General features: G+C 40.4%; 1 protein-coding gene across 2 annotated transcripts in view; it reads left to right on the forward strand.

Moving 5' to 3' along the window:
• Positions 1–21,614, forward strand: part of CTPS2 (CTP synthase 2) — an 82,354-nt gene extending 60,740 nt beyond the window's left edge. The window contains exons 14-20 of one of the 2 annotated variants that reach the window (XR_008232976.1): positions 1,690–1,786; positions 3,868–3,923; positions 5,599–5,695; positions 9,068–9,212; positions 18,204–18,314; positions 19,433–19,541; positions 20,019–21,614. Coding sequence is in view for 1 of the 2 variants with exons in the window: in XM_052773827.1 (XP_052629787.1) it covers positions 1,690–1,786; positions 3,868–3,923; positions 5,599–5,695; positions 9,068–9,212; positions 18,204–18,273 (465 nt within the window). In the remaining variant the exon portion in view is untranslated. The remainder of the gene's footprint in view (positions 1–1,689; positions 1,787–3,867; positions 3,924–5,598; positions 5,696–9,067; positions 9,213–18,203; positions 18,315–19,432; positions 19,542–20,018) is intronic. The other variant, XM_052773827.1, reaches the window with a different exon arrangement.
• The last annotated feature ends 4,479 nt before the right edge of the window (positions 21,615–26,093 follow it).

A 26,093-nucleotide genomic window follows, 5' to 3' on the forward strand; every position in this document is an offset into this window, starting at 1 on the left:
TAGGTGCTTGCTACACTTTTGAAAATGAAGGAATGTCTAATCCTGACTTTAGCCTCCAAACTTAAAACACAAACAAACAAACCCTCACTGTTTTTCTTGTCAACTGCAAATATTCGTTAAATAGCCGTTAGAGTGAAATTTTTGTAATTGGAAGAGAAGCATATACTTGAAGTACTTGAAAGCTGCTTGTTACCACTTCATCTCCATTTGACAAGCGTCAGGAGCACAACTTCAAGGTTATCTGTATTATGGACATAGGCAAGTAAATAACACCTCATGGAAAACTTATGTTTGATTTCAGAGGGTCAGAGTGTTTGACATATACACACAGTCTGCTGTATACATACTAACTGCTTCTAATGTCCTGTGTTTTTTTGTGGCCACTACTTCAGGAAAAAAGTAAATGGAAGGAAATAAAGTAAAAGCAGAAGCAGACAATCTCATATTTTTTGAAGTAATAAGGATTCAATAAATGATTTTTAATTTTTTTAATTTTTTTTTTTGACTTTGTGGGGGTTTTTTAGCTGAATGTGCTGCGTAGTCCTCTCACTCAAGATTTGAGAGGTAATTAGAGGATTTGTAATATCCCACTGGTTTGATCACAACTCCTGCTTGTGACATTTTATAATGAGTAGATAGCTTATAAATAACATTTTGAAGGTATAAGGTTATACAGAGATAATTGCACAGCTGAAATGCATTGGCACAAGGCCAAAGGCTAGGCACTTTCCACCATCCCTTCTAAATTTAATAACTTCACTTTATGAAGTGTATCATCAGAAATTGTTTTCATTACTCCCAGAGGGCAAATTAAGGTTAATAAAAATCCAATTCCAGATTACCCATATGTGTGAATATTTGTATTTTTAGAACCTTTCTTTGTCAGTTACATTCCTCACTGACTGTGTATACGTAAATACAAGCACGTAGGTCATAGTTTCAGCTCGTGTTTCTACAATTTTGAAGTGGTTTATCTCTCTGAGACAGACTTCCTCTAAACATGATTTTGAGACCCAACAGGATTTTTCAAATGGAACAAAACTAAATGCATTCCTTCCACTAAGCCCTGGTTTCTCACATCCCCTGAATCCCACCATCCTGGATTCTTCTTGACCTACATAGCAGCCATTTGACCCATCCACCTCAGTCCTCAGACCCAGTATTTGTATATTCTCTTCTTTAAATGTTAAATAGCATATTCTTCATACAAGGCAACCCAGCATTTTGTGGATTCTTAGGCAGTCTGAGAAACTCTTTAGTAAAGGTGAATTGGGGGGAATGTTTTTCCATTTTCTCCCTGTGATAAATTAGTTACATATATAATCTGAAATAGCACATACATGTTGGAGTCGCCTCTTTTAGTACTCTGCTTTTACAACATTATAGTCTTGTTACAAGTGCTCTCTTTTCTCTTCACTCTGCTGCTCCATGGCCTCCTCTTTTCCCCACTGCCCAAAAAAGAGGACTTCAGCTGTCTTGATAAGACAGCTGTTTCCACCTCTTAGTGTAAGAAGGAACATTGTGTGTAAAGAAAAGAAAGGGCCTAGTGTACAGGAATATTTACCCTGGATAATCTTTCAGCCTCTATCACTGTGTGATTCAGGGACTTGCTTTTTCAGAAATGGTGTTGCCTTTTTTTGTTGTTGTTGTTGTTGGATGAAACAGTGTTTAAACAATTTTTCTCTACAGGTTATTGACATGCCAGAACATAATCCTGGAGATATGGGTGGAACAATGAGACTGGGGAAGAGGAGGACTGTTTTCAAAACACAAAATTCTGTTTTAAGTAAGTTATATTTCTGCTCTTATGACTTGCCTTTTGGATAGGAACTCTGTAACATGGCAAAGCAAAAATGCCAAAACATGTTTTGTTAAAGGACTACAACCTCAAGCAAGCAGTTGGGTGACAGCTTCCCTGAGCTTATTCACTCTGATCCTGTTCCCATATGCGTTTGCCCAGGATTGGAATGTAAAGAAAGAAACAAGAGACATCTGGAAGTCTCAGTGAAAAGGTCAGTTAGGGTCCAATGCTTTAAATAAACCATGAGGAGACTGTTGAGATAAATGAAATGCATTTTATGGTAGCTTAATTCATTATTTTCTTGGGAAGATCAGAATGTTTTCTTTCTATTTTCTTTATGAGTTGATAGGACATGTGAACCAGGGCTTCTTGTTCTACCCCTGAAGCTTTTTGGTAAAACTAGCCCAAACTCCTACCTGTTATGCTCTTGCCAGACCTAAACATTGCTTGTCATTCCCTAGAGTTGCCGGTACACCTCAGCCTTAAACGTCATCTGGCCTCGCTGCCTTAGTCCTCACCTTGTCTTGACAAAGTTTCTAGCTCGTATCCTAGTTATAGCGAGGCCCTGCTTAACTCCAGTCTCTGATCCAGCACTGCCCTAGGCCTAGCCCAGCCCTAGAAACAGTCTTGTTTTGGGAAGGCAAATTATTTGTTGTAGGAAAGGAAAATGATTTGCTGTAACAGGATGCTTCAAAAGGCAAAATAAAAGCAATCAGAATATAGAACAAATGATTCAATTTGATCTGTATGTATTTTAAAACTGAAGTAATACTTGTCTCCTATTAATCAACCTATTATACAGTGGTAATACAAGTGATGCTGCTGATGTGTAAAAAGTGGTTTCTTGTCCATCAATTAAATATAGGCATATTTCTTATATTGTCCTGCCCATGACATTGATCTGAGCTATTACTGTATTTAGCTATGTTGAACTTATAGACTGTATCCTTCTGAGCTTTTAAAAATGATGTCTACTTCAGCAGGAGACCAAAGTGTAATACATACACACATTTAATGAAAAATCTGCCCTTATGGAGAATGCCTGTGCTAGTGATCTGACTGACCTGGGTGATACTTTGCCTGGGTGTGATACAGATATGCATATTACAATGTACAAGTTGTTCTGTGGCCTAAGCACTTCTTGGAAAAGTTAATATAAGCTAACATGTGTCGTAACTCTTGACCAGTATTATGAGTTGTTTAGATGACCATATTTATCAAAGGTTCATAGAAAGCTCTGGTAATTTACTCAGGAAATCTGATTCCTGTTTCTAATGCTTTACAACTTGAATGGAAATAATGGTTTTGAAAAGGTGGTTCCTTAAAATTAACACATATACCACTTTTTGTAAAATTGCAGTACTATCACTCTACAATTTTTGGAGATCTTCTTGGCAGTCTAGTTCTTGTACCAACCCCTAAGCAAAATAGTAATCCTAATGACACTAGGATAAATTGAGAGCGAAGTTTGAGCCATGACTGTAAGTGAGAGATATGATTAAATTCTGGTTTAGTGCATACCTCTAACTTATTCCTTGTTGCTATGGAACATAGAATGTTCCAGATTAGGCTCAGAGGACTGCAAGAGTCATTTGGGTAATGAGATCAGGAAAACAGAAAATAACAATATTCTTTGTTTGTCATTGGAGGTATTATGCCAGCTGCCATGCATAGTCTATTAAAATGGAACAGATGCTACTAAAAGGCTTCCTTCACTGCACCTTTTGCATACAACTGTTGTAAAACCCTGAAGGGGTTTTATGTTGCTTGTTCACTCAAATGTTTTTTGTTTTATCTTGGGCTTTACAATTCAAATTAGTTTAAGCATGGCCTTCAGACTCTAGTCTACCTAAGCTATTTCTGGTCAAGGAATATTGAGTATGAATCCTGAATAAACTCAGGTGAAACTAGTCATCGCTCAGAAAAACAGAAAGCTGGAGTGAGATGAATAGTGTTCTGCTATGTTTTACATGTGAAATTTTTTTGAGGTTTAAATTACAAGAAATAGTTGTAACAACTATTAAAGCAACTCATTAGCATTAATTTCTTTTTTGTTTTATATTCAGGGAAACTTTATGGTGATGAAATGTTTGTAGAGGAGCGACACAGGCATCGATATGAGGTAAGCACTGCTAATGTACTTTGTGCTCAAAAGTTAAAGCTTAAGCAAATTGTGTTTCTCTTTGTAGGCACGATTCTCCTTAAAGCCAATGGGAGATTTCTTACATAATTATAACCCCAAATTTAATAATGGTTAGATAGTATAATTTAGATTGAAAAGAACTTCTTTAAGTTTGCTGGTCCAACTCGCTGTTTTGAGCTGAGCCAACTTCATAATTAGATCAGGCTGCTCAGGATTTTGTCCCATCTAGTTTTGAATCTCTCCGAAGAGAGATTCCACAACATCTTTTGACAATCTGTTTCAATGCTTAACCACTTCATCGTGAACCCTTTTTTCCCTTATATCTAATAGGAGATTTCCTTGGGCAGTTTGTCTTTCATCTCAGTCTTGTGCTGTGCATCTCTGAGCAGAGTCTGGCTCAGTCTTCTTTATACTGTCCCATTAGATAGTTGAAGTCAGAAACAAGATCCACTCTTTGCCTTCTTTTCTCCAGGCTGAAAAAATCCAGCTCATCCAGTCTCTCCTCCTATGTTGCATGTGGTCCAGCCCCCTAACCATCCTGGTTGGACCTCCTATGGACTCGCAACATTTGTCAATCTCTTTCTTGTACTGAAACCAGACACAGTATTGCAGAGGTGTTCTTGCAAGTGTTCAACAGAGGGGAATAATGTAGTGTACTGTTTCTGTGGTAGAGAAGGTGCAGTGTCTTAGCAAAATGGTCTTGGAGAGTCATGTCAGAGATTACCTGACTTGACTTCTTGTGAAGTATTTGAAAGGTAAAGGCTTATAATCCTTAAATGCATTGCTCGTTGGCCAATTTGGCTTATTTAAAGGCTTAGATTATGTTCAGATAGTGCACATTCTTTCATAGCCTAAATGTAGGCAGACTTCACGCATCTACAACTTGGAGGCTAATTCAGATCACTTGCTTCGTACCATCCAACTCTGTAGGCCCCTTGTATAGGTCCACTCCTTTGTCTGAAAACATCTGAGCAAAGATGTCTGTGTACATTCAAAATAATGTCATTCAAGGAGATGGGCAAGAGCTGGACTTCTAGAGTTATCTGAGATAGTTCAGAAGGGACCTGACTCCATCAGTGTCTCCTGATGAGCTATGAGATGTGTGCATGCTACAAACTGATTCAGACAATGTTAAGTTTCCTTAAAAAGCTGGGAGGAGAATGTGATGATGGTAAATGTGCTCAGAGTTTGAGTATTAACTGAGTGGTTAGAATATCACCAAGGAAATGAAACAGCTCGCTGCAGAGCTCCTCAGTTTGAAGGAGGAGCTGAACCACAGCTTATGTCATAACCACCGAAATGCAGTGTTCAAAGAGGAGGTCAGTCTTTACACCTACCGTAGTGGGCTGTTTAAAAAATGAGGAATGCAAGCTGCTCAGAATCAGGAGGACAGCAAGCAGAAGGGACGCTGGCTTTAATCTTTGAATGTTATGTAGCAAGTTTTAAAATTACTGATTTATCTCTTTATAAATAAGAGTGCCCACTGTTACAAACTTGTACCAGAGTTGTTAAAACAAGAAAGCAAAAGTTCCCAGCTCTTTTCTCGATTCTTTTCATTCTTGTATGTATACTAAAAACATTACAATTAACTACTACTGTTTGTTAAATCAAAAAATAAATAGAACTACAATTATTATTATTTTCAATATTTCAGGTGAACCCAGAACTGACTCACTGCTTTGAAGAGAAAGGTTTGAAATTTGTTGGCCATGATACGGAAGGGAACAGAATGGAAATTATTGAACTGGAGAGTGAGTGTCTTGCTTGACTGTAGTACTTTCCACATCTGTTAAAACCATGTAAACTATAGGTTGTTAAATGGCATGTAGGCACAATATTTAGCTGTCATAACAGCCAAGATCATGTAGGGTGATACTGCAAACTCCACCTGTGTATTACAATGGGTGAAGATTCAGAGGATGTTAGAAGTCTTACACTTCTCAAGGACTGTGCGTACATTTGATTATCAGGGAGAGACATGCTCCTTTTCCAAAAGGTCATAATTCTAGCTCAGTGGGATTTGGCTATGTAGTATCATGGAGTGATTTGGGAGGTCATCTAGTCTAACCCTCTGCTTCAACACAGGGCTACTTTCAAATATAGATCAGGTTGCTGAGAGCCGTATCAGTCAAGTTTTGAGTATCTCCAAGTATGCTATTGGTTGGACTTCAAACCACTCACCACTGCTCTTTGAACCCAGCAGTCCAGCCATTTTTTAACACACTTTGTAGTCTACCCATAATCCATATCTCCCAACTTGCATGCTAGGAAACCGTATCAAAAGCCTTGCTAAAGTCAGGATAAAGGAAGGCTGCTGCTCTCCTTGCATCTAAAGACTGATTGTTCCCAAGCTTGTTGTGCCCAATTGTCTTCCTGTCCTTCATGTGTCTGGAAATGCCTTGGAGGAGGATTTGTTTCATAATCTTACCATAAACTGAGGTTAGGCTGACTGTCCTGTAGTTCCTTGGATCCTTGTTTTAGTCTTTCTTGAAGAAGGGCATGGTGACTGCCTTCTTCCAGTCATCAGGGACTCTCATGATCACCTTGGCCTTTTAAAGGTAAAAACCAGCTTCACGCTGACATTGGCCTGCTCTCTAAGCACCCTCAAATATTCTTAATCGGGTCCCAATAACTAATATACGTTCAGTTTGCTTGAGTATATGAAATATGTATACATGCAATGTAGCCAAAGTATAAAACATCACTGGAATATATTAGCCTAGAGAGGCTGTGAAATCTCCATCCTTGCAGATAGAGACCTTCAAAACTTGACTAGACAAAGCTGTCAGCAACCTGATTTAACTTCGAACTTGACCCTGCTTTGAGCAGGAGGTGGGACTAGAGATCTCCCAAGGTGCCTTCTGTTGTAATCAGTTGGTGTCTCTTTCAGTTACCCTCTGTTTAGAATCATAGAAAGAAGTATGCAAATCAAATAGAAAGCAAAGCTCCTTTCTTTCACATAAGTGATTCAGATAGATGAGGGTTTGATAGTATGGAAATCTGGTAGATTTGGACTACTTTACCAAGTAAGACTTGATGTCTTTTCTAAAAGATTGTAAAATAAAAAGGAGCTACACTGCATATGTTTGTTGAATGCTACACAGAGTAGTTCTTAGAAACAATCCCTTTGATTTTGCTTGATTCTTTGATGAACTCCTTGCTGTTAAGTTACTGTTGGCTAGATGAGTACCAAGCACTTGAAGATGCAGGCTACCTTACAAGATTTTTTTTTTTTTTTTCTTTTACGTGGCCCCTAATTGCCATTGGTTAAGATAAACTCCATGCACACAAACATAAATTTATCCTGAGACTACATTATGATCCTATGGAGTGCTGTTTGTGACATGATGCTCCTGAGAATTCATTTTATATACTCCATGGTATGTTGAAGAACAGTGCTGTAATTTTGAACCAGGTTTTGCATATAGACACCTACTTATAATGTCAAGCAACTGCACCATAGAGAGTAATCTGAGAGCAAAGGATACATGTGAATTCATAAACTACTAATTGTCATGGTGGTGTTTGCTTAGTTTCTTCCTGATAGATTACCTCTGTTACACATGCTGGTGTTGGGAGGCTATTTTGTCTGCTCTGCATGAAACAACTTTGATAGAGAGCATTGTGAAATAAATCAGGCAAAATTTTTAAATTGCATGTTACTGTTAAAAGAACAAAAGCAGCAGTAAAACCTGGAATTATTTCACAATGGGCTACAAGGAGACTCTGATTACTAAAGAAAAACAATCATCATAAGGAGGAGGTGGGTTGGAGCGGAAGCACAGAAATAACAGTACACCAGATAGCTTAGGCAAAGCTTTTAAGCAAAATATCCCCACAGGAAATATTTGATGCTTTGTCATTGTCTTGCTTTACAGCTTTAAAGAACTGAATTGCATGGTAGAGAAAAGTTACGGGATAAATTTAGGATCCAGGTTCTCTTTTAAGACATAGCAGCAGAGAGAAGAGCAGTATATTAGACCATATAGTTTATCTTCATAGAAGAAAACCCCAGCTTTCTTGTTATCGCTTATTCTGTACTGCAGAAAATGCCTTGAATGTTTGGGATTATTCTGGATAATTATCGAACCAGAAGAGATCTGTGGTTAATTTCGTCCAGTGTCCTGGCACTAGAAGTGGTTAACGTTAGCTCCTTTAAAACAATACTTAAAGAAGGAACAGGTGCACAGCATGGGAGAGTACAAAACCATTTTTCCTTCCTTATCCTTTCGAAGAAGACAGAAGGGAAGCAGAAGCAGTAGGAAAGAGGTGCTTTGATTGGCAGAGAGCTGAAGATTTAAGGGAAGATGAAGCAGCAGGGCTTGTTTAGCTTAGCAGGTGGAGTTGAATGATGGTGATATTGTCATCCTTAATCACCCAGGCCAAACAGTAGGAAAGAAGAGCACCATAAGAAATGGGTATAAGTTGGCTGTAACAAAGATGGCCTGTGAATTAGGAAAACGTTTCTAAGCAAAAGGAGAGAGTATCAAAAGAGCTTGACCCTTTGTGCCTGAGACTACATCGTGTAGCTGCATTCAGTAACAGGAGACTGGCCTTAATGTCCCAGGAGATCTGTTCCAGGCCTAATTACTTGAAGCTTGTTTTCCCCAGTTTTCTCTGTATGTTGCTTTCATATCCATGTCTTAGTGTGTAAATTGTTGCTGTATGGTAATGCTTGGTCTTTTAGGAACTGTTTTATTTTTCCCTCAGATATGTATGGGTGCATGTTCTGAATATACATGCATAAATATATATTAACCAAATATACATAACCAAAATACTATGAAAATGACATGATAAATGTAGACTTTGTGGTTGTTCCCCCCACGCCCCTCCCACGTGTTGGTACAGGTTTATTATTCAGCTTTTAATTACATCGTTGTGCACGTTAAGGTTGAATCACAGGATGATTTTTCCTTAATTTGCCTTACTAACTTTCTGCCTCTGTTGTCAGTTGCTTTTAATGGAAAAAGTTAAGGTTCCTGCTGCCTTGCCCTTAAATTCACACATGCTGATCTGGCTTCTGGACACCTGTGTGAAATCTTCAATAAATGTTTTTCCTAACAGTTGTTCTGCTATCTTCTTCCTATGTCTTATAATTTTCTTTGACATCTATCTTGTAGATCACCCATATTTTGTGGGAGTTCAGTTCCACCCAGAGTTTTCCTCAAGACCTATGAAACCTTCACCTCCATACCTTGGACTGTTGCTAGCAGCAACTGGGACACTCAGTGCATACCTGCAACGTGGATGTAAATTGTCTCCAAGGTAATCTTTCTTACTTACTTGCCTGCAGTATGACAGTCACATTTTTGGAGGGACTATCCCATCGTTCAGTTCTGAAGTCCAGAAGAGGAAAAGGAGTTCTTCATGTATTGATTTACTTGTTCCTGTGCATGCCTCACATAAACTGTGCTGTAAAAGTATCTATAAGCAGTAAGCACAGTTCCTGACTTCCTCCTTTTCAGAGGCTATTAGGGCTAAAGGCAGATCCATACATTATAATCAGAAAGAAGTAAAACACCTTTAGTAAACTCATGTGAAGTTAGTGGCCTCCTGTGCTAAGTTTCATTAGTAGTTTCATTAGTACTTTCATAGGTGGTTTCACAGGGAAAGAGATTTGCTAGAGGACCAAGCAATTAAGTTAAATTCTTACCTAGTTGTATTTGAATGATGATAGTAACAAAAAAGAAAACACTGATTTTAGTTTGTAGTAGCTAAATAATTAATACCATCTAGCAGGGACAGGCCTGAAACAAAACAGTTGGGATATCCTTAGACTTATGGAAGGGTTTGGATCGAGATCAAAACTGGATGGTTCAGCCAAACTAAAATCCTTTGTCCCAGTTCCCTTCGACACAGAGTTTTTTGTTTATTGAGTGTAGCAATAGTTTTTAGCCAGTGTTAACTCAAACTCATTCTTGTTTATTTCAATGATATTGATAACAGTTACCATTTCATTACAATAACAATAATAAAGAGGTCAGAGAGAAGCCTAGGGTACAATAAAAAAAATGAAAAAAAAATTAAAAAAAAATTAAATTGCAGAATGACTGAATAGTAACACAGAACAGATCCAACTCTGGCTTACTGGCTTTTCCTCTAAACAAGGCACCAAGCTTACTAGTTTTGTGGGGTGGGTTTTTGGTTTTTTGAGCATTGCTTTCGATTAAAATGAGGTCCTTTACTTAAGCGAGAAATAGAAATTTTTTTCAGGTTTCAGTAGTAATGGAAAATAGCCAAGCCAGACCAGATCAATCCATTTTGGTACCCTGCTCCTTATGGGTATCAGTTGTCTTCCACAAATGCACTTAATCTTTGCTCACCCTGGCCAGTTGTGCAATGATGTACATACAGAGAATTTCTTTCAGATCTGCAAACTACAGCTTGATTGAAATACTGCTATTACCTTAGCCTGTCATTGTTATCAGTGATCATAACATTATCTACCTTTTAAAATTTGTGCGAGTGCATTACACAGGTCAAATTTTTGTGGTGCTTGGCAGGAGGGAGTCTTCAAACACAGTGATCTTCAGTCTTTTCTTCTTGTGGGTACTCTCTGCCTCACAGTTCATCTTGTTTCCCGGGTCCCAATATCCTTTCTTTTACTGCTTCCTCCCATAAGTATACCTATTTGTCTCTCTGAGAGAAAGAAAAATTAGGTTTTTTGAATGAGTGATCTGCATGTGTCCTGCTAATTTAAATTTAAATCCCTTAGCATTATAGCAAGTATGTTTTCTAACCTTGACTTCAAGTGTCAGTAATTACTGAATGTGCTGCACTTCCACTTATTTGAATTAACAGATAATCAATAAAAAAGTATACCCAACTCTTTTTCTTCATGTTCATACAATAAACTCCAACCGACACTTAAAACATTCAGCAAAGACAAAAATTCTTACCCCAAAACTTTATATATAAAAATACAAATTTTACCATTTACCTTGTTACACAGCAATCAAGCAAACCCCTCTGTCTTGAGAAAGAGCATTGGAATAGAAAAACATTTTGAGGCTAAAAGAGGAGCATTTTGCAGGGAAGAATTTTCAGGAGGGAATTTCAGTGCTAATTACAGCACACCCACTCACATTAACATATCTACCTGATGAGTGGAAAGTATTTCCAATTTAAACCTTTAAACCCCAGAATGCTAGTGATTTCATTGAACAGTAAAGCTAAGGCATGTCATAACAAGACTGAAACAAATCTGAGGAGAGGATTTTCTGCACACTGCATCTGGCACTGCCTACGTGAATTGTAGTCATGCTGTTGACTAGAGCAAAGGTGTAACCTGAAAGAGAATTTGTGGAGGCCAGCAAGGTGAGCAGATTACCTAAACTAGGCTATTAAAAACACTAAAAAGAGAGTTAATGATGAAGTCCTGAGACGAAAGGAAATATGTATTTCAGCATGAGATTCTTAACAGGAAATCATTACCCCAGAACTTTTAACAGGTCCATAATTAGGACACAATTTTAGAACATCTGACACCTGGACAGAAGCCCTAGCTTCTAAGCAAAGCAAACAGTAAATTTAAAGATGCATAAGGATTGGAGTAACTCAGTGATGAGTTGTTACTCAGTTACCTGAAGTGGCAGTTGGGCATTTAAGTTGTCTTTGCGGTTTCAGCCTCTCGGGCTTTATGGCATGAGCGCCTGACTGTCAGACAAAGCCATGCACTTCAATTCCTTGTGAATGCTTTTAAATCATGACCTTTTCCAAATCTTTTCCATGGAAATATTGAAGTCACCATTTCATACGTAGCTGAGGAAGGTAAGCAGTTGCCAGTTTACATGTTTCGTTTTAAAGGACAGAAAACCAGAACCACAGAAGACTCAGGAAGTGTACAATACCCACAAATATGCTGCTTTTTAAGAGAAACCAAAAGGTTTTAATGGAAAACTAGAGGATGAAGAGGGGAACTTCATATATAATGTTGCTGGCTTTTACTGAGTCTTGTGGAATTTCACTTGAAAAAAGTCATAAAAACTGGCTTATCTTTGGGAACAGTGTCATATTGATTGCAAAACCACTGATGTACAATAAAGCCATGTTGCTGGTTTTGTTTCCCATGGCAAATTTAGCATAAGCAGGTTTTATTTCTTTTTTCTCCTCAACCACCATCTTTATTAATGGCCTGCAAGAGTAGGCTACAGTGTAACGATATTTGCAAATATAATTCAAAGAGGAGTTGAAAGCACTATTCAGAACAAAGAAATAACATAAAAAGATATAGAGAATTTAGAAACCTGAGCTGAAAATAATGAAATCTTGTGTATCTCTGGAGGAGGAGAGTAGCAGGCTAAAGATAAATAATTTAAACACAAATGTCCAGTAGATGGGAGGAAAGGTAGGAAGTGAGAGATGTTCTTAGATGAGAAAGTGTGGGCAGCTAGGACTGCAGCCAAAAGAAATTTTTGCAAGTCATCAGTGAATATGCTAATGGAAGGCACCAATCCAATGCCATCTAGTCACAGTGTAATCTGTTAAGTTCTGGGCAAGTCATTAATAAAAGATGACTTATGAGTTGCATTCAGAGACAAGCAACAAAAGCAGCTAGAGGACAGAAGCAGTGGTGCATAAAGAAAAAACCTCAGAAGACTTGTCCGTATGGTGCTTACTGCACTGGTCCAGCATGGTCCAGCTCTCTCCCAAACCAGCTGTGTAGGGAGGTTTGGGCAAGCACCTATAAAAAGAACAGTAAACAGCCTGTGTGACATGTTCTGGTGTATGAGGGACAAAGGAGATATGGGCAGGGCTACCTCTGATGTCCCCTGTACATTGTCCCCAAACAATAACACCTCTGGCACAGCATCATATTTCTGCCATTGGCCAAATCCAGACATTTCAGAGGAAAGTGAAGGAAATCCTGTGGCTTGAAGACTGTTAAGAGAGCAGCAGAAGAGGGGCTGCTCCACAAAAGATGACAACCCAGCAGCAGCAGCGGTACTAGTAGGGGTAGCGTCCTCACCAGCAGGAGTCAGTGCCACAGTCGCCAAGGAGGGCAAGTGGGCTGGCTCCAGTGACAGCCACCATGTCCTACGGACAGTCCGGTGCAGGAGTGCAAAGTGATGGGTCAGGTCTGAGGTCAATGCAGGATGTCCAGTCATCAAGTGACTACAGAGATGGGTACAGGCGTGCCTGTGACGTAGCTCAGGCAGCAACTGGGGGCCAAGGCTCCTGGCCCCATGGGTGGAGGCCCCAGGTAAGGATGGTCAGGGCAGCTAAGACCTATTGGTGCCCTCAGAGCTCTTACAGAAAACTACAGAAAAAGTTTTAAAGGAAATACCATCTCAGCCGTCATGGTGCTTAGTGATGAACTTAGTAATGGTTAGTAATGGCAGTTAACTTGTCATTTTAATGTTAGATGTTTACAGTGAAGACACTTCTGAGCTAGTCACCCCAAGTCTTTTTCTCTGGTTGCTAAGTGAATAGGGACTTCAAAGGAGCCAAATAGCTCACCGTAATGGTTGAGTGGGTCAGAAGCATTACACCCTAGAAGTGCCTATTTCTCTCCATTGACTGTAAGAAGCTGGTGGTAGTGATCTCAGATGAAGTTGTCCAAAGCTATATGAATTGAATCCTATGCATGGGACTCAGCTGAGAGGTTTTTATAACACCCAGATATGTTCTTGCACCTTGGTTGTGATTTTTGTAATGCTGGGTCCTAATAAAACCGTTATCCTAGATCCAGTTATGTGAGTGGAAATGTCTGGCAGGTTGGAACTGGGGAGTCTTAGATATGTGCTGAGGGCTTCTGTAATGAAATGATGTTTCATGGAAGCATGGGATCATATAATGATAGTGATCATAACAAATGATATAATGATCATAAAAATATGCACTGAGAAATATGGGTGACTGCAATTATAATAATTGCACAATCAAATATGCATTTATTTTAAATAATGTTTTAATGACTATAATAATTTTAATCATTCAGCTTTATGTGGGGGGAATAAATAATAATAATTGACAGATTTCTTTTTGCTAGGTTCTTGAAAGCTATAACAATTGTTTGTTTTAAACAGCCACAGCCTGTACTAAATGTAATTACATTTATCTTTAATTTGCATTGAGGAAGAAGTGGCACTTAGCTTGGCTAAGTCCCCTTTGCAGGGAATAGCATTACTGTAACAATTGTCTAAATTGCTTACGTTTCTGGAAAAGGGCTTTTTTGTCAATGATACATTAAAAAAGGATGAAAAAAGTCCCTCTCAAACTGTGTCAAATTGTTCGTTTTTAAAGAATGTTGTTCTGGATTTTTCAAATGAAACAAACAGAACGTTCAAGGAGTACCCATTTTACAGTTGCCTGTGTTTCTTAATAAAAACATTGAAAGCAGACAGTTCGGTGCTTTTGAGCAGCTGTTCGAGAAATACAGGTTTAAAGTTGATCTTGAGTCTTAATCCTAGTGGTTTTGTAGCTGAGATTGGTTGCTGAGGTGATGCATTCCAGCTTCATGCCATGTGGCCCCAGCTGTCGGCTGCCTTCCGTACCATATTGGTAGGGAACCTTCTCATCTTGCCTCCTTCCATGCTTTAGATTGATGCGTAGCAGCAGTATGATGATGCCTCTGTCAGTAGGACAGAGAGAGCTGAAATGGGCATTAATTTTGTAATAATGGAGCACAGGCAGGGGGAGGATCTTCTTATTGCTTACGTCTTGAGAAGACAGGGATCTCAGGATGAGTGAACTTTAAAACAAAACAAACCCCTGTAATGTAATTTCTCAACAGAGGATGTTTTCCTTGCTCCAGTCAGGAAATATGTTGCAGTTCACTGCAAAGTGAAATGCCAGCTAGGTACTGGTTGATTTTTCATTTTGAAGTGAATGTATTTCCATTAACTACAGGTAGATTAGGTGCAAGGATCAAAGTGACCAAAATTCTTCATCTTGATGACTGAAGTGACTGACTAGATGCAGTGACACTGCATGCTGAGTTTTGTTCTGTTTTTCTCTTGGCCACATCTTTATACTCCAGATCCCATGAAAAAAAGATGGAGTAGAACCACTGTGGTGGCCTTAGATCTGCTCACTAGCTCCTTTTTGTTGGAATCCACTGTTGAGAGAATCATTACAAACAAGATGAAGTGGGTGTCAGGTTCCTGCCCAAGAAAATTACTAATTAATTTGTACACAAACTGAGAGAAAAAGTTGCTGAAGGAAATGTAAGCATATTTTTTTCAATTGAGGGCTCAGTGTGGAAAATAATTTCATAAAGCAAAAGCCGGGCTTATTTAATTTCCCACCACCACTTTCATAGCCAGCACATTTAAGCAACTATGAACACAAAATATCCATTTGGTTTTTGTGTTTAATATCTGTGTAGCAACTTAGTGTAATTTGGAAGGAAGTACACAGTTATTCTGAAGAGAGGTGATGACTCATTTGTGGTTAATACCACCTGGAGTTTTTCTTCAGATTACTCATCAGTTGAATACAGCTCATATCACAGTAGATCTCAGGAACTGGACATCAGCACTGGTTTGAAGCTATAACACCCAGGTGCAGATATGCCAAGATTCATGAGTCCCTGTTTGCTTTCAAGTCCACTGGCAGCTTAACTCTTGAAGAAGTACAGGTTTCCTTGCAGCCCAAGTTGTTCTTGTTAACATGATACCACAGCTTCTGGGGCTGCTTAGAGATACCATTCAAGCAGCTGAAACTGTGAGACCGACAGTTACCCGAGTCTGAAGCCCAAGGGCTGATCCTTACCTGGGTATTTCCCCTACCCTTCTTGCCACTGTGGCCTGCCTGTTAGAGATAAAACTGACTTACACCCAACAGAACAGCCCTAAAGTAGGGGAGACCATGAGGTTCTACTGCAGAAGTCAAAAATGTGATGACAAGAGCCCTTCTCTGGGATGTGGAGTCAAATCTTGTACTGAATTGGGCAGTGTGGGAACAGGAGCAAAATTGTCATCAGCCAAGTAAGTATTTTAGCCTCTGGGCTAGCGGCTAGCCAGGTAACCCTCAGCTTCTGCAAACTAGAAACAGGCCTGAGGAGTTGGGGTGGTAAGTCAATGAAATGACAGAAGCATCCAGCATTGTGTGACTGCTTCTGTGGGCGAATGCTTCTAAAACCTATGTCGTCGAGTGGGGGAGGACCGATGATGAGAGTGCTGGGTGGGGATCAGTGCCTAACTGTCTTCAAGAGATGAAGCTGAGCAGCTTGGCACTCACCTCATTGGTCCCTGAGCATTTTTACTGAAGCATCTGTCTCCCATACCGTGTTGTATATGGAGCTCTGGCATATGTTTTTGGGCTGTGACTGCCACTGGGCAGCAGAGCCGGTAAAATAAACAAAAGTTCTCTGAAGACTTTGTGCTTAAATCAGGGCTATCATAAGATTACGCAGCTCTCTGCAGTCACAGTTTTATCCTCTGTTCTGTGGACAATCTTTGCTATTTTGCTGTGATGTGAAAATACAAAACTGTTCTAATAATACTGAATTTTTATTCCATGTTCCCATGGGTACTTTCAGAAAGAAGTAAGTACAATGTCAGTGATGTTGTGTTTGTCTGTGTGCATCTGGCATGCTTGATCATACTGTTAACAACACTTTCCTCACTTGAACTGTGTAATTGTTTGCCAGTTGGTGAAATGATTAAATTGAGCATTTCTCACTAGCCCAATATGACACACTCTTTATAAGAACCGCATCAACAGCATGCGTGTCATGTGAAGAAAGGGCAGAATGCTGTAGGCAAAGTCTTAATGTTAGAACAGTCGGAATATCTATGTTATCTTGTGCAGAATTTGGTAGGGTGATTTGCTGTAACTGTGGGAGGCTTTCCTAACAGCGGTAGAAATTAAATGAGATGACTGTTGGTGCCATTCCCCCTGTCCCATTCTATTAAAATGGCTGTGTTTTTACCTAATTTTTGATTTTTTTTTTTTTTTTTAAATTTTTTTGCAAAGAAGAGAGGGTGAAATTCAGGCTGCAAAGCAGTGCTCAGTAACACGCACCAGTATAGCAGAGTGCAGTTTGTTCACTGTTCCACATTGCAGTCTAGATCAAAGATCTCCAGCTGCGGCGTTACATAGTTCCCCTTGAAACATTACATAGCAGGCAGTCACTGCGGTTCAACTGGTAAGGCTGTGTCTAGGCGGGTCATGGGCTGGTTATGTGCTTGACGTCTCAGTAGGAGATCATGCCCAGAGGTGGGGAGCGTGGCGTGACCAAGGTCCTGTTGGCTGGAGGACGAAGGTGTATGTGATAAGAGTGAGATGTGACAAGACGGGTGTGCAGTGGCTGGAGTAGAGCTGGTACCCAGGGCTGACACTGGTGTACCCACACAAATGAGGTCTGAGATCCCCACCTGTACGGTGTTAACCGTAACTTGCGCTCTGAAGTATCACAAAACTGACCAGAATTATTGCTGCTCAAATGTACTTGTCAGTTCCCTGGGCTCCCTTTGCTGGCTTCTGATCTTGGGAAATTCAAGTATCTGGAAAACAGACTGTAGAAGTGAAGTGTAGTAGGGGGAGGTGGAGGCTGGAGGTTCTTCTGAAGTAGTGCACTTAGAGTTAAGATAAACCCGGAGACCCAATAGACATCGCAGCTGACTGAAAATACGGTTTGTGGGCACTTCTTTCTCTTGGTTGCTGTGGCGATTCCTGTTCTTCACTGTTGCCTTGTTCTGGCCACTTATAAAGCAATCACTTGCATGGCAGTTTGTTCTGTGAAAACTGGTCTGCTGCTCTCAGGAAACGGCAGAAGGGGATAAAAACCTCAGGAAAAACTGTCAGGATATTGCTTGGTGCAATGAAAATTATTTATGTTCTGACTGGAAAAGCAAGAATTGTAATTTAAGTATAAGTTGAAGCATTCTGAATAAATAAAGTTGTCTTAACTTTTTCTTTGGTCAAAACAATAATTTTCTATATCATAAAGGAGAAATTCCTTTTAGTCTTGCTCTGAATACCTGTTACTCTCCATGTTGTTAGTCATGGTCGTAGGCATACAGCACCAGCAAACTGTAGAATGAATGTATAGGAGCTAAGCAAAAAGAAATTGAACATACTGTTTCTCAGGTAGAATATTTTTTCTCATCAGATCTTAAACTCCAAACTTAAGCCCATTCCTGTAGAGGAAGGTGTTCTAAAATACCAAAATTGAGCACAAACTTAAAGTAGTTTTCTGGAAATGGGTTGCATTTGAGGAAAGTGTTGGTCATGTACATCATCTGGGTTGGAGGGTCTGAAATAAAATACTTGTTTTAGGTCCTTCTGACTGTGTATTGCTTTTAACAGTGACAGCTACAGTGACCTCAGCGATGACAGCTCTCCAGAAAAAGAGTTTCCTAATTCAGAAACAAGCTGAAAGGATTGTATGAGATCACAGAAATGGATGATACTATTGAGGTAAACCGAATTGTTTTGATACTCCTTTATGACATTTATTTCTTCTAGACTTAAAACAGGAGACAAAGTTATCTTGATTCTTCCTTTTGTTTCAAATCCCATCTGAGAGCTTATGTTTTCTTCCTTGCCTGCAGCACTTAATTGTTTTCCTCTTCTGCTGCTTGACTCTGCAATTGTGATATTAAAGTCTGCTAAGTGTTTTGGGTACAGCTTGTCTGTAGGATGCTGTACAAAATCAAGTTGTGTTAGTGTTTGAAGATACAATGAAAATACTTTTTAAAATTATGTTTTCTTTTTTTTTGTTACTTCAGTTTGCAAGTTTGGATCACTTCGAGTACACTATGTTGACATGTCTTTTTATTTTCTATTAATATTCACCTGTAATTGCCTTTGATGCATTGGTACAATGAAGACATCCCAAGATAAATACTTGGATTTAATCTGCAGAGTGATAGAGATGCAAATGAGTTTTATAAAATCATAGCTTTTTTTGCTATAGGCTTTGCCAAAGTGATGTCGGATTGGTTGTTTTTTCACCTGTAAACATGGTAGCCATAGATTTCCTTTCAGTTTGGAGGTTATATTTCCTGTGAGACAACTGATCTCTGCAGGATCTGGGTTTGAATCTTAGTCTTACTTTATTTTCCTTACACAGATTCATCAGAGTCGTGGCTGGTATGGTACTCTGATCCATGTGTACATACATGCTTTTCAGTATTTCTGAGCACTTCTGGAAGCAGGACACAACTTTCCCCTCTGATTTTATTCCTCTCACATGGTGTAGTCGCTAAGCAGCTGTGCCAAACAGACGATTAAGGCTGCATATGAATGATGCGTTTCTGCTTGATGGTCTCATGATTAAAATACTGGCATGAGATGCTAGAAGTTGGAGTTTAGTCCTTAGCTGCAGCATGGGTTTCTTCTGTGATTTTTAATTTATTTGTTTTTCCCTCTCATGTGCCACATGTTAAAGATAATAATACATCCCCAAATCATACGAGTGGAGAACAGAATGTTAAATGATTTCATGACCTGGTGCATGCAGATACAGTACTGATACATGTCCTAGAGTGACCAAAAAATAAGTAGACAAAATGTTCCTTTTCACTCTTGCCCAGATCCTTCCCACCTCCAAACGTCACTATGGCTGTTTTCTCGAGACCAACACATAGTACAGGACAGCCCCTTTAGCTTTGACCTTCCTTTCCTCGATGGAATTTATGAATGGTAATTCTCTGTTTACCATTGCAGATGTGACTTTTTCAGTGCTTGGATGAATGTACTTTTGTGATGCTTTTAAGTTGTTATCAGTAGTCAAGCTGATTTTGTTTGAACATGTCACTGGTGGATACCAGTTGTATTCCACAGAATTACTCTAGAAAGGATTAAATAACTAATTCCAGATATAAAAGAAGAATAGAAGCATTGGCTCATTTATTTTTATCTCAGGGTTAATTCTACCCATTAATCAGAGCTGGATACACATGTAGACTATATTTGGCTTTGTGGTTTTGCTTTATGCAGTTTGACCTAGATGAAATGCATCTACTTGTAGTATTTACCATAGGACTACTTTGAAGTCAGTCAATGAATCTGAGAGAAACTGACATAAGCATGAAATAAACTGAGTTACAGAAGAAATATTTTTAATCATTAATTTTTTTCCATTTATTCTTCCTTCCCCTTCCTCTTTTTATGTTACAGAAAGTTGGGAACGGGACAATATTGAATAGAAGAAAGTAGAAGAGTAAGCTGCTTACAGTCCTCATAGTGTCTCCTCCTGTAGTGTTTTCAGTAATTCTCTTTACAGATGACAGTTTTACTGTCCTGTAGCAAAAACTGTTCTGTATAAATGCTGTTTCTCTTTAAACATGACAAAATGGTTGTGCACCTTAGCTGTTAATCATTACTGATCTTCTCCTATGTTTCAGAGCGATCTCAGGTGAATATGTATTAACTTGCTAGTTCACAACTGTTCTTGATTTGAAGGAAGATTTGATTGTTTTCAGTTTGCCTTAGAACAGGTAGATAAAATGCATTAGTTCTTGTGAATGAGAGAGAATGCACTGAAAAATTTAAGGGAAGGTTGTCTTATCCATGAGCAGTGGAGAACTGGTTCAGGTTTGTTTCCCTGTTAAGCTTGTTGTGTATATATATTTTTACTTTTTTGCTGTTCAATATGTACAAATGAGAAATTATTGCTGTATTTCAGCTCTTTGTGATTATAATAATGGATGTTGGATACACATCTTTTCACTTTGCTTTTATAAGTGATTTCACTTACAAAAGTTCAAGTTTATTTGCTCTATTTCTCCTGAAAGTCTGATAATACTGAATGTAATTCTGATCTACAAAGTTACAGAAGTGATATTAGAAGGTGGGCTTGCATTTGTATTTTGTAGGAGAGAAGGTAAATACACTCATATGTTAAAATGTAATTTGAACACTTGTGTGAAAGTTGTAGAAGAACCAGTCATAAACCTGGAGCGTTATCTGGGCTCCAGCCATGCGACACTCAGTTAATTTCAATAGATGAGTATAAAGGTGAATTAAGGTTCACCCTTGTTTTCCCTCATCCAGTGACCACTCCGTGGTCATGGCACTCATTCCCCAATAGAATAGAGCAAGGTATTTTAATTTAGAAATCACATGTTATTCCACTGTACGACAGTTGCAGGCAGCCCTGCAAAGGCAAGACTGCAGCCTGAATCACTGAGGCAGAAGGGGAAGGCGAGAGGTGCTGTACTGTGTTTAAGGCTGGATCCCATGAGCAATGTGGTATCATCAGACCTGTCACAGAAGCTGGACCTGAGCTATGTAACTGGCGGGCTCCAAATGCCTGGGGCACTCTTTCCTATAAAGAAAACTTCTGAATTTTGAGCTTTGTATTTCATTTTGGTTTTGGGCAAAGCGACTTTTTTAATTCATCAAAAGGTAAATATCTGTAGAAAAAAAAAAAAAAGCACCATGTCCCTTATTACAGCTTTGTAAAACAATAGGTTTGAGAGCTTTGCATTGCTTTAGAAAGTCTCAGGTTACAGAGCCAATTTGTCTCTTCAGTAAAAGAAGCTTTAATGGTAATGAAATATAAAATGTATTCCTATGGCAGTGTTCTTCTAAAGTGATTTGCAAATGCGTGCCTTAGAGATAGCAGGTCTTGACAGAATTGGTGTCACTGTATGTCTTCCCCAGTGAGAGACACTGGCCACTGGTTTGTGAAAGGTGAAACATTTCCTAAGATTATCTGTAATGTGCAAATGTATTTTCAAATATATTAAATTGTGTTATTCAGAAGTGTTAGATACTGTGTTAAAGAATCATGGTGCCAATTGTGAACTGTGGTGTCAAGGAGGGAATTTTTCATTAGTCACGTCCCAGTTATATTGTCTGTGAGAAGCTGTGAGTTATCCAACAAAATGAGGGGACAAAAAGACATACAACCTGGGGTGAAGCTGGAAACAGCACCTTAATCTCCCAGCACCCTTACCAATCCTCTTCCTGCTGACTGTGCTACACAAAGCAGTATCCTGGAGACAAACACATCGGTGCCACAGGGGATCCATCTCCTATTTGAAGTGACAGCAGCAGTGGCATGCCATTTCCAAAATGGAAGAAGGCGAACGAGCCTTTTCCAACCAAATCCTGGCCTGCATTAGGAGTCTTGGCAGCGTGTTGAGGGAGGTGATCCTTCCCCTCTACTCAGTCCTGGTGAGGTCACACCCAGAGTGCTGTGTCCAGTTGTGGGCTGCCCAGTACAAGAGGGACATGGGCATACTGGAAGGAGTCCAGTGAAGGGCCACTAAGGTGATTAAAGACTGGAGCGTCCCTCCTGTGAGGAAAGGCTGAGAGTGCGCTGGTTTTGGCTGGGATAGAGTTAATTTTCTTCGTAGTAGCCAGCATGGGGCTATGGTTTGGATCTGTGCTGGAAACAGTGTTGATAACACAGGGATGTTTTCGTCACTGCTGAGCAGTGCTTACACAGAGCCAAGGGCTGTTCTGCTCCTCACCCCCCACCACCAGCGAGCAGGCTGGGGGGGCACAAGGAATTCGGAGGGGACACAGCCAGGACAGCTGACCCCGACTGACCCAAGGGATATTCCAGACCATAGGACGTCATGATCAGCATCTAAAGCTGGGGGAAGGAGAAGAAAGGGGGGGACGTTTGGAGTGATGGCGTTTGTCTTCCCAAGTCACTGTTCTGCATGATGGAGCCCTGCTTTCCTGGAGATGGCTGAACACCTGCCTGCCAGAGCTGGGACTGTTCAGCCTAGAGAAGAGAAGGCTCGAGGCAGGAGGGGGAAATCTCATCCATGTGTATAAATACCTGAAGGGAGGGTGCAAAGAGGACAGAGCCAGGCTCTTCTCAGTGGTGCCCAGTGACAGGACCAGAGGCGATGGGCATAAACTGAAACAAGAAGCTTTATCTGACCGTCAGGAAACACTTTTTCACTGTAAGAATGACCGAGCCCTGGCACAGGTTGCCCAGGGAAGTTGTGGAGTCTCCATTCTTGGAGATACTCAAAAGCTGCCTGAATAATGGTCCTGGGCAACTGGGTCTAAGTGACTCTGCTTGAGCAAGGGGGTTGGACCAGGTGACCTACAGAGGTCCCTTCCAACCTCAACCATTCTGTGAAATGAAGCATGATTGTCACAAGCAACCTATAGCTAGGCTTCTCTCACTAAAGAGAGAGGAGGAGGTGAAAAAGCCAAACCTTACACACACAGTCCGAAGTCTGAAGACATAATTCCTAAGCACGGATAGAGGGCAAGGTTTGAAGGTTGACTGTTATCCTTCTGAAGCAAAATGCTTGTGAAGCATGCTTTTGCATTATTTTAGACGTCTCGTCCTGTTTGAGTAAGGACCTTCAGTGGAAATGTATTAATTTCCATTTTTATGTTTATACCTAATACAGCAATCTAGCAGAGAACGGTATTTTTGTTACTGCTGTGGCAGGACAAGAAAGACAGCCTGCTAATACAGAAATACACACCAAATTTTAACAAAGCGAGATTGCTTATATGTTTTTCATTTGCATGTGAATAATGGAATTTAGGTTTTTGTAAGGGATAACAATTAAATGAAGCAGTTTGCTTTGGTGTTTTCATTCCAAAATGGGGTATGTGATGAAAGAGATGCAGAAAGAAAGATATATTTACTCTGAGAGCATTGATCTGCATCTGTACGTTGCGTGATCATGTCTTGATAGAATTGGATCCATTCTTCCTCCTTGGGAAGCATGAACTATTGAGCAGGTAACCTAATGTACTAAACTGTCTAGCTCAGTACCACTGGTTAAAACTCTTCTTTAGCATATACATGGAGCACAGCAAGAACTGAAATCTGTATTTTCCATCCTGTGTTGGCTCAGTTGAATGTTGCATAGGCTCAAGGGCTGTGTTTGTAATAGTATTTTAGGGCAGGGACAGTAGTCTTTTGAGCCCAACTGCAGTGGCTGAGATTGCTTCTGTACAGCTAAACTTTCATGGACGTACGGGAATGAGTCCAGTGAAGGACGATGGAGATGGAGCATTCATCATATGATGAGAGGCTGAGAGAGCTGGCAATGTTCAGTCTGGAGAAGAGGTGGCTCAAGGGGGATCTTATCAATGTTTATAAATACCTCATGCGAGGGGAATAAAGAAGACAGAGCCAGACTCTTCTCAGTGGTGCCCAGTGACAGAAGAAGAGGCAATGGGCAGGAACCGAAACATAGGAAATTCTACTTAAAGGTAAGAGAGAACTTTTTTATGGTGCAGGTGGTGGAACACTGGAACAGCTTGCCCATCATTGCAGACCCTCAAACCCAACTGCATGCAGCCCTGAACAACTTACTGTATCTGACCCTGCTCTCAGCCAGGGGTTGGACTGGACTCCAGAGGTCCCTGCCAACCTCAACTATTCCGTGATTGTATGAAACTCACCTCCAAAGAAGGAGTCCGCATTCAGGCTGCCTGCTGGGAAAGGTCCATAGTGCATGCTAACTCTCGGGTGCCTGGGGGAGAGTGCTAGATACCATGGGACAAAGCTGTGCTGTATTTTGCCAGAGTGGGTGATGATGTACCTGTTCCTGGGCATGTTTTGTGAGCCTGCATAGTTTACTAGCCTAGAGATAGGTAAACCACTCTGTTTGGGAAAACCTGACTGAAGATCTGTTGGGTGTTGGGAAGATCTCTTGAGTGTGTTGGAGGATGACACTTAAAATCTATGCCTACCTCATCCAGAAATTGTTCTTGTGCTGATACGCCAGCTACGCTCAGGTTTTCCCTTACAGAAAGTTTGGTAGCTTGGTTGAGTTGGACCAGAGGCTGTGCTTATTTGTAAACAAGGGGAGCAGCATCCAAGTTTGGATGTGACTGTGGAGTAGGTGTTGCACTTAACTGGTACTGTTGACAGAGCTGTATCTTCCTGAATATCTCTGGTCAAGTATTGCATCTCAGCAGTGTAGGTTCCTGTTTCACTGTAAGCTTTACATGTGAAGTCCTTCAGCATCTGCTCAACATACTTTAGCATGTACGACCTTGAAGCTGAGGTTTCTTTCCTAGTTTATTTAGCAGCTTGGAGAGATAACCTTCATGTGCTAATGTAATGCCTGCAGAGGTTAAATCTAACGCAGAGGCATGTGTCTAAATTTTGTGAGACACGGAGGATTTCCTTGGTCAACCAGACTATTCTCATTAGGGAGTACTTGTGGAAGGGTGGGCTGGATCCTGCACTAGCTTGCTGTTTTTCTGAAGCCACTGAAGTGGTGCCATATTCATATTACACAAAGTATGACTTTGTGGATTAACAGGATGGTACCAGGGTGGTTCCTGTCACCTGGGATTCATGGGACTCAGTCACGGTTCTCCTCAATTCCTCTGCAGGCGTCGAAGCCCTAGCTTGCCAGCAAGACGCTGGAGGTTTTGGGACAGCTTGAAAGTAGAGACTGAGTTCTCTGCAAGAACCGGTGTAAGCAGGAATTGCAGCACCAAGATATAGGGAGTTTTCAGGAAAGAAAAGGCAGATTGGCAATGACCGCAAGGGCAGGGGCTTGCTGCCCAAAAGGGTGTGGAGGTTAAGGGAGGATCAAATGTAAGAGCAACAAGTGACTTACCAACTAAGCTTACCTCCTCATGGGAGGGAGCAAGGTTACAGTTACCATAGCAATGCAAATGAAAGGTTCTCACCAAACTCGCTGCATGTCTTGATGACAGTAGGGAGTGTAATTACAGCATACAGGACTTCTGAGTCAGCTTGGCTACTGCTGGCAGTGAAGCCAGATCAGCACTGAAGTGAACAGGGGCTGTGGAAACTGTGGAATGTGGGACTGGCTGAAGCACATTTCCCCTAACTTCACTGTTTGCATATGTGAGGTGACTAAAATTTGCTGAGAAAGGGAGTAAGGTGGATCAAGGAGGGAATCAGAATAACATTGCCCTTGGGGGAGCATGTAGCCTCCTGCAGCATCCTGGGGAAACTCACTCACTGCAACATGACAGGGAAGAAAACAATATAATCCTTTCTGTACCTAGGACTGCATAACACCTCATGCTTGCACACAAGCAGAAGGAGGCTCCTTCACTTGGGCATCTGCATGAGAGTCACGATATATTTCTGTGCCTCAGCTTTTTATCCCACGTAGTGTTTAGTTTTTCCCTGCTAGCATAGTGAATTGTGACACTAGCTCTGTGACAACCACCAGACAAACTCTTCTTCTTACCAGTTCGCCCTGTCCCCACTGTTGACATGACCAGTGCTTTGTTCAAGGATTTCACTCATTTTCCCAATTAGCAGCCTTT

This window comes from Harpia harpyja, chromosome 22 (genome assembly GCF_026419915.1).
Source record: "Harpia harpyja isolate bHarHar1 chromosome 22, bHarHar1 primary haplotype, whole genome shotgun sequence".
Lineage (NCBI taxonomy): Eukaryota > Metazoa > Chordata > Aves > Accipitriformes > Accipitridae > Harpia > Harpia harpyja.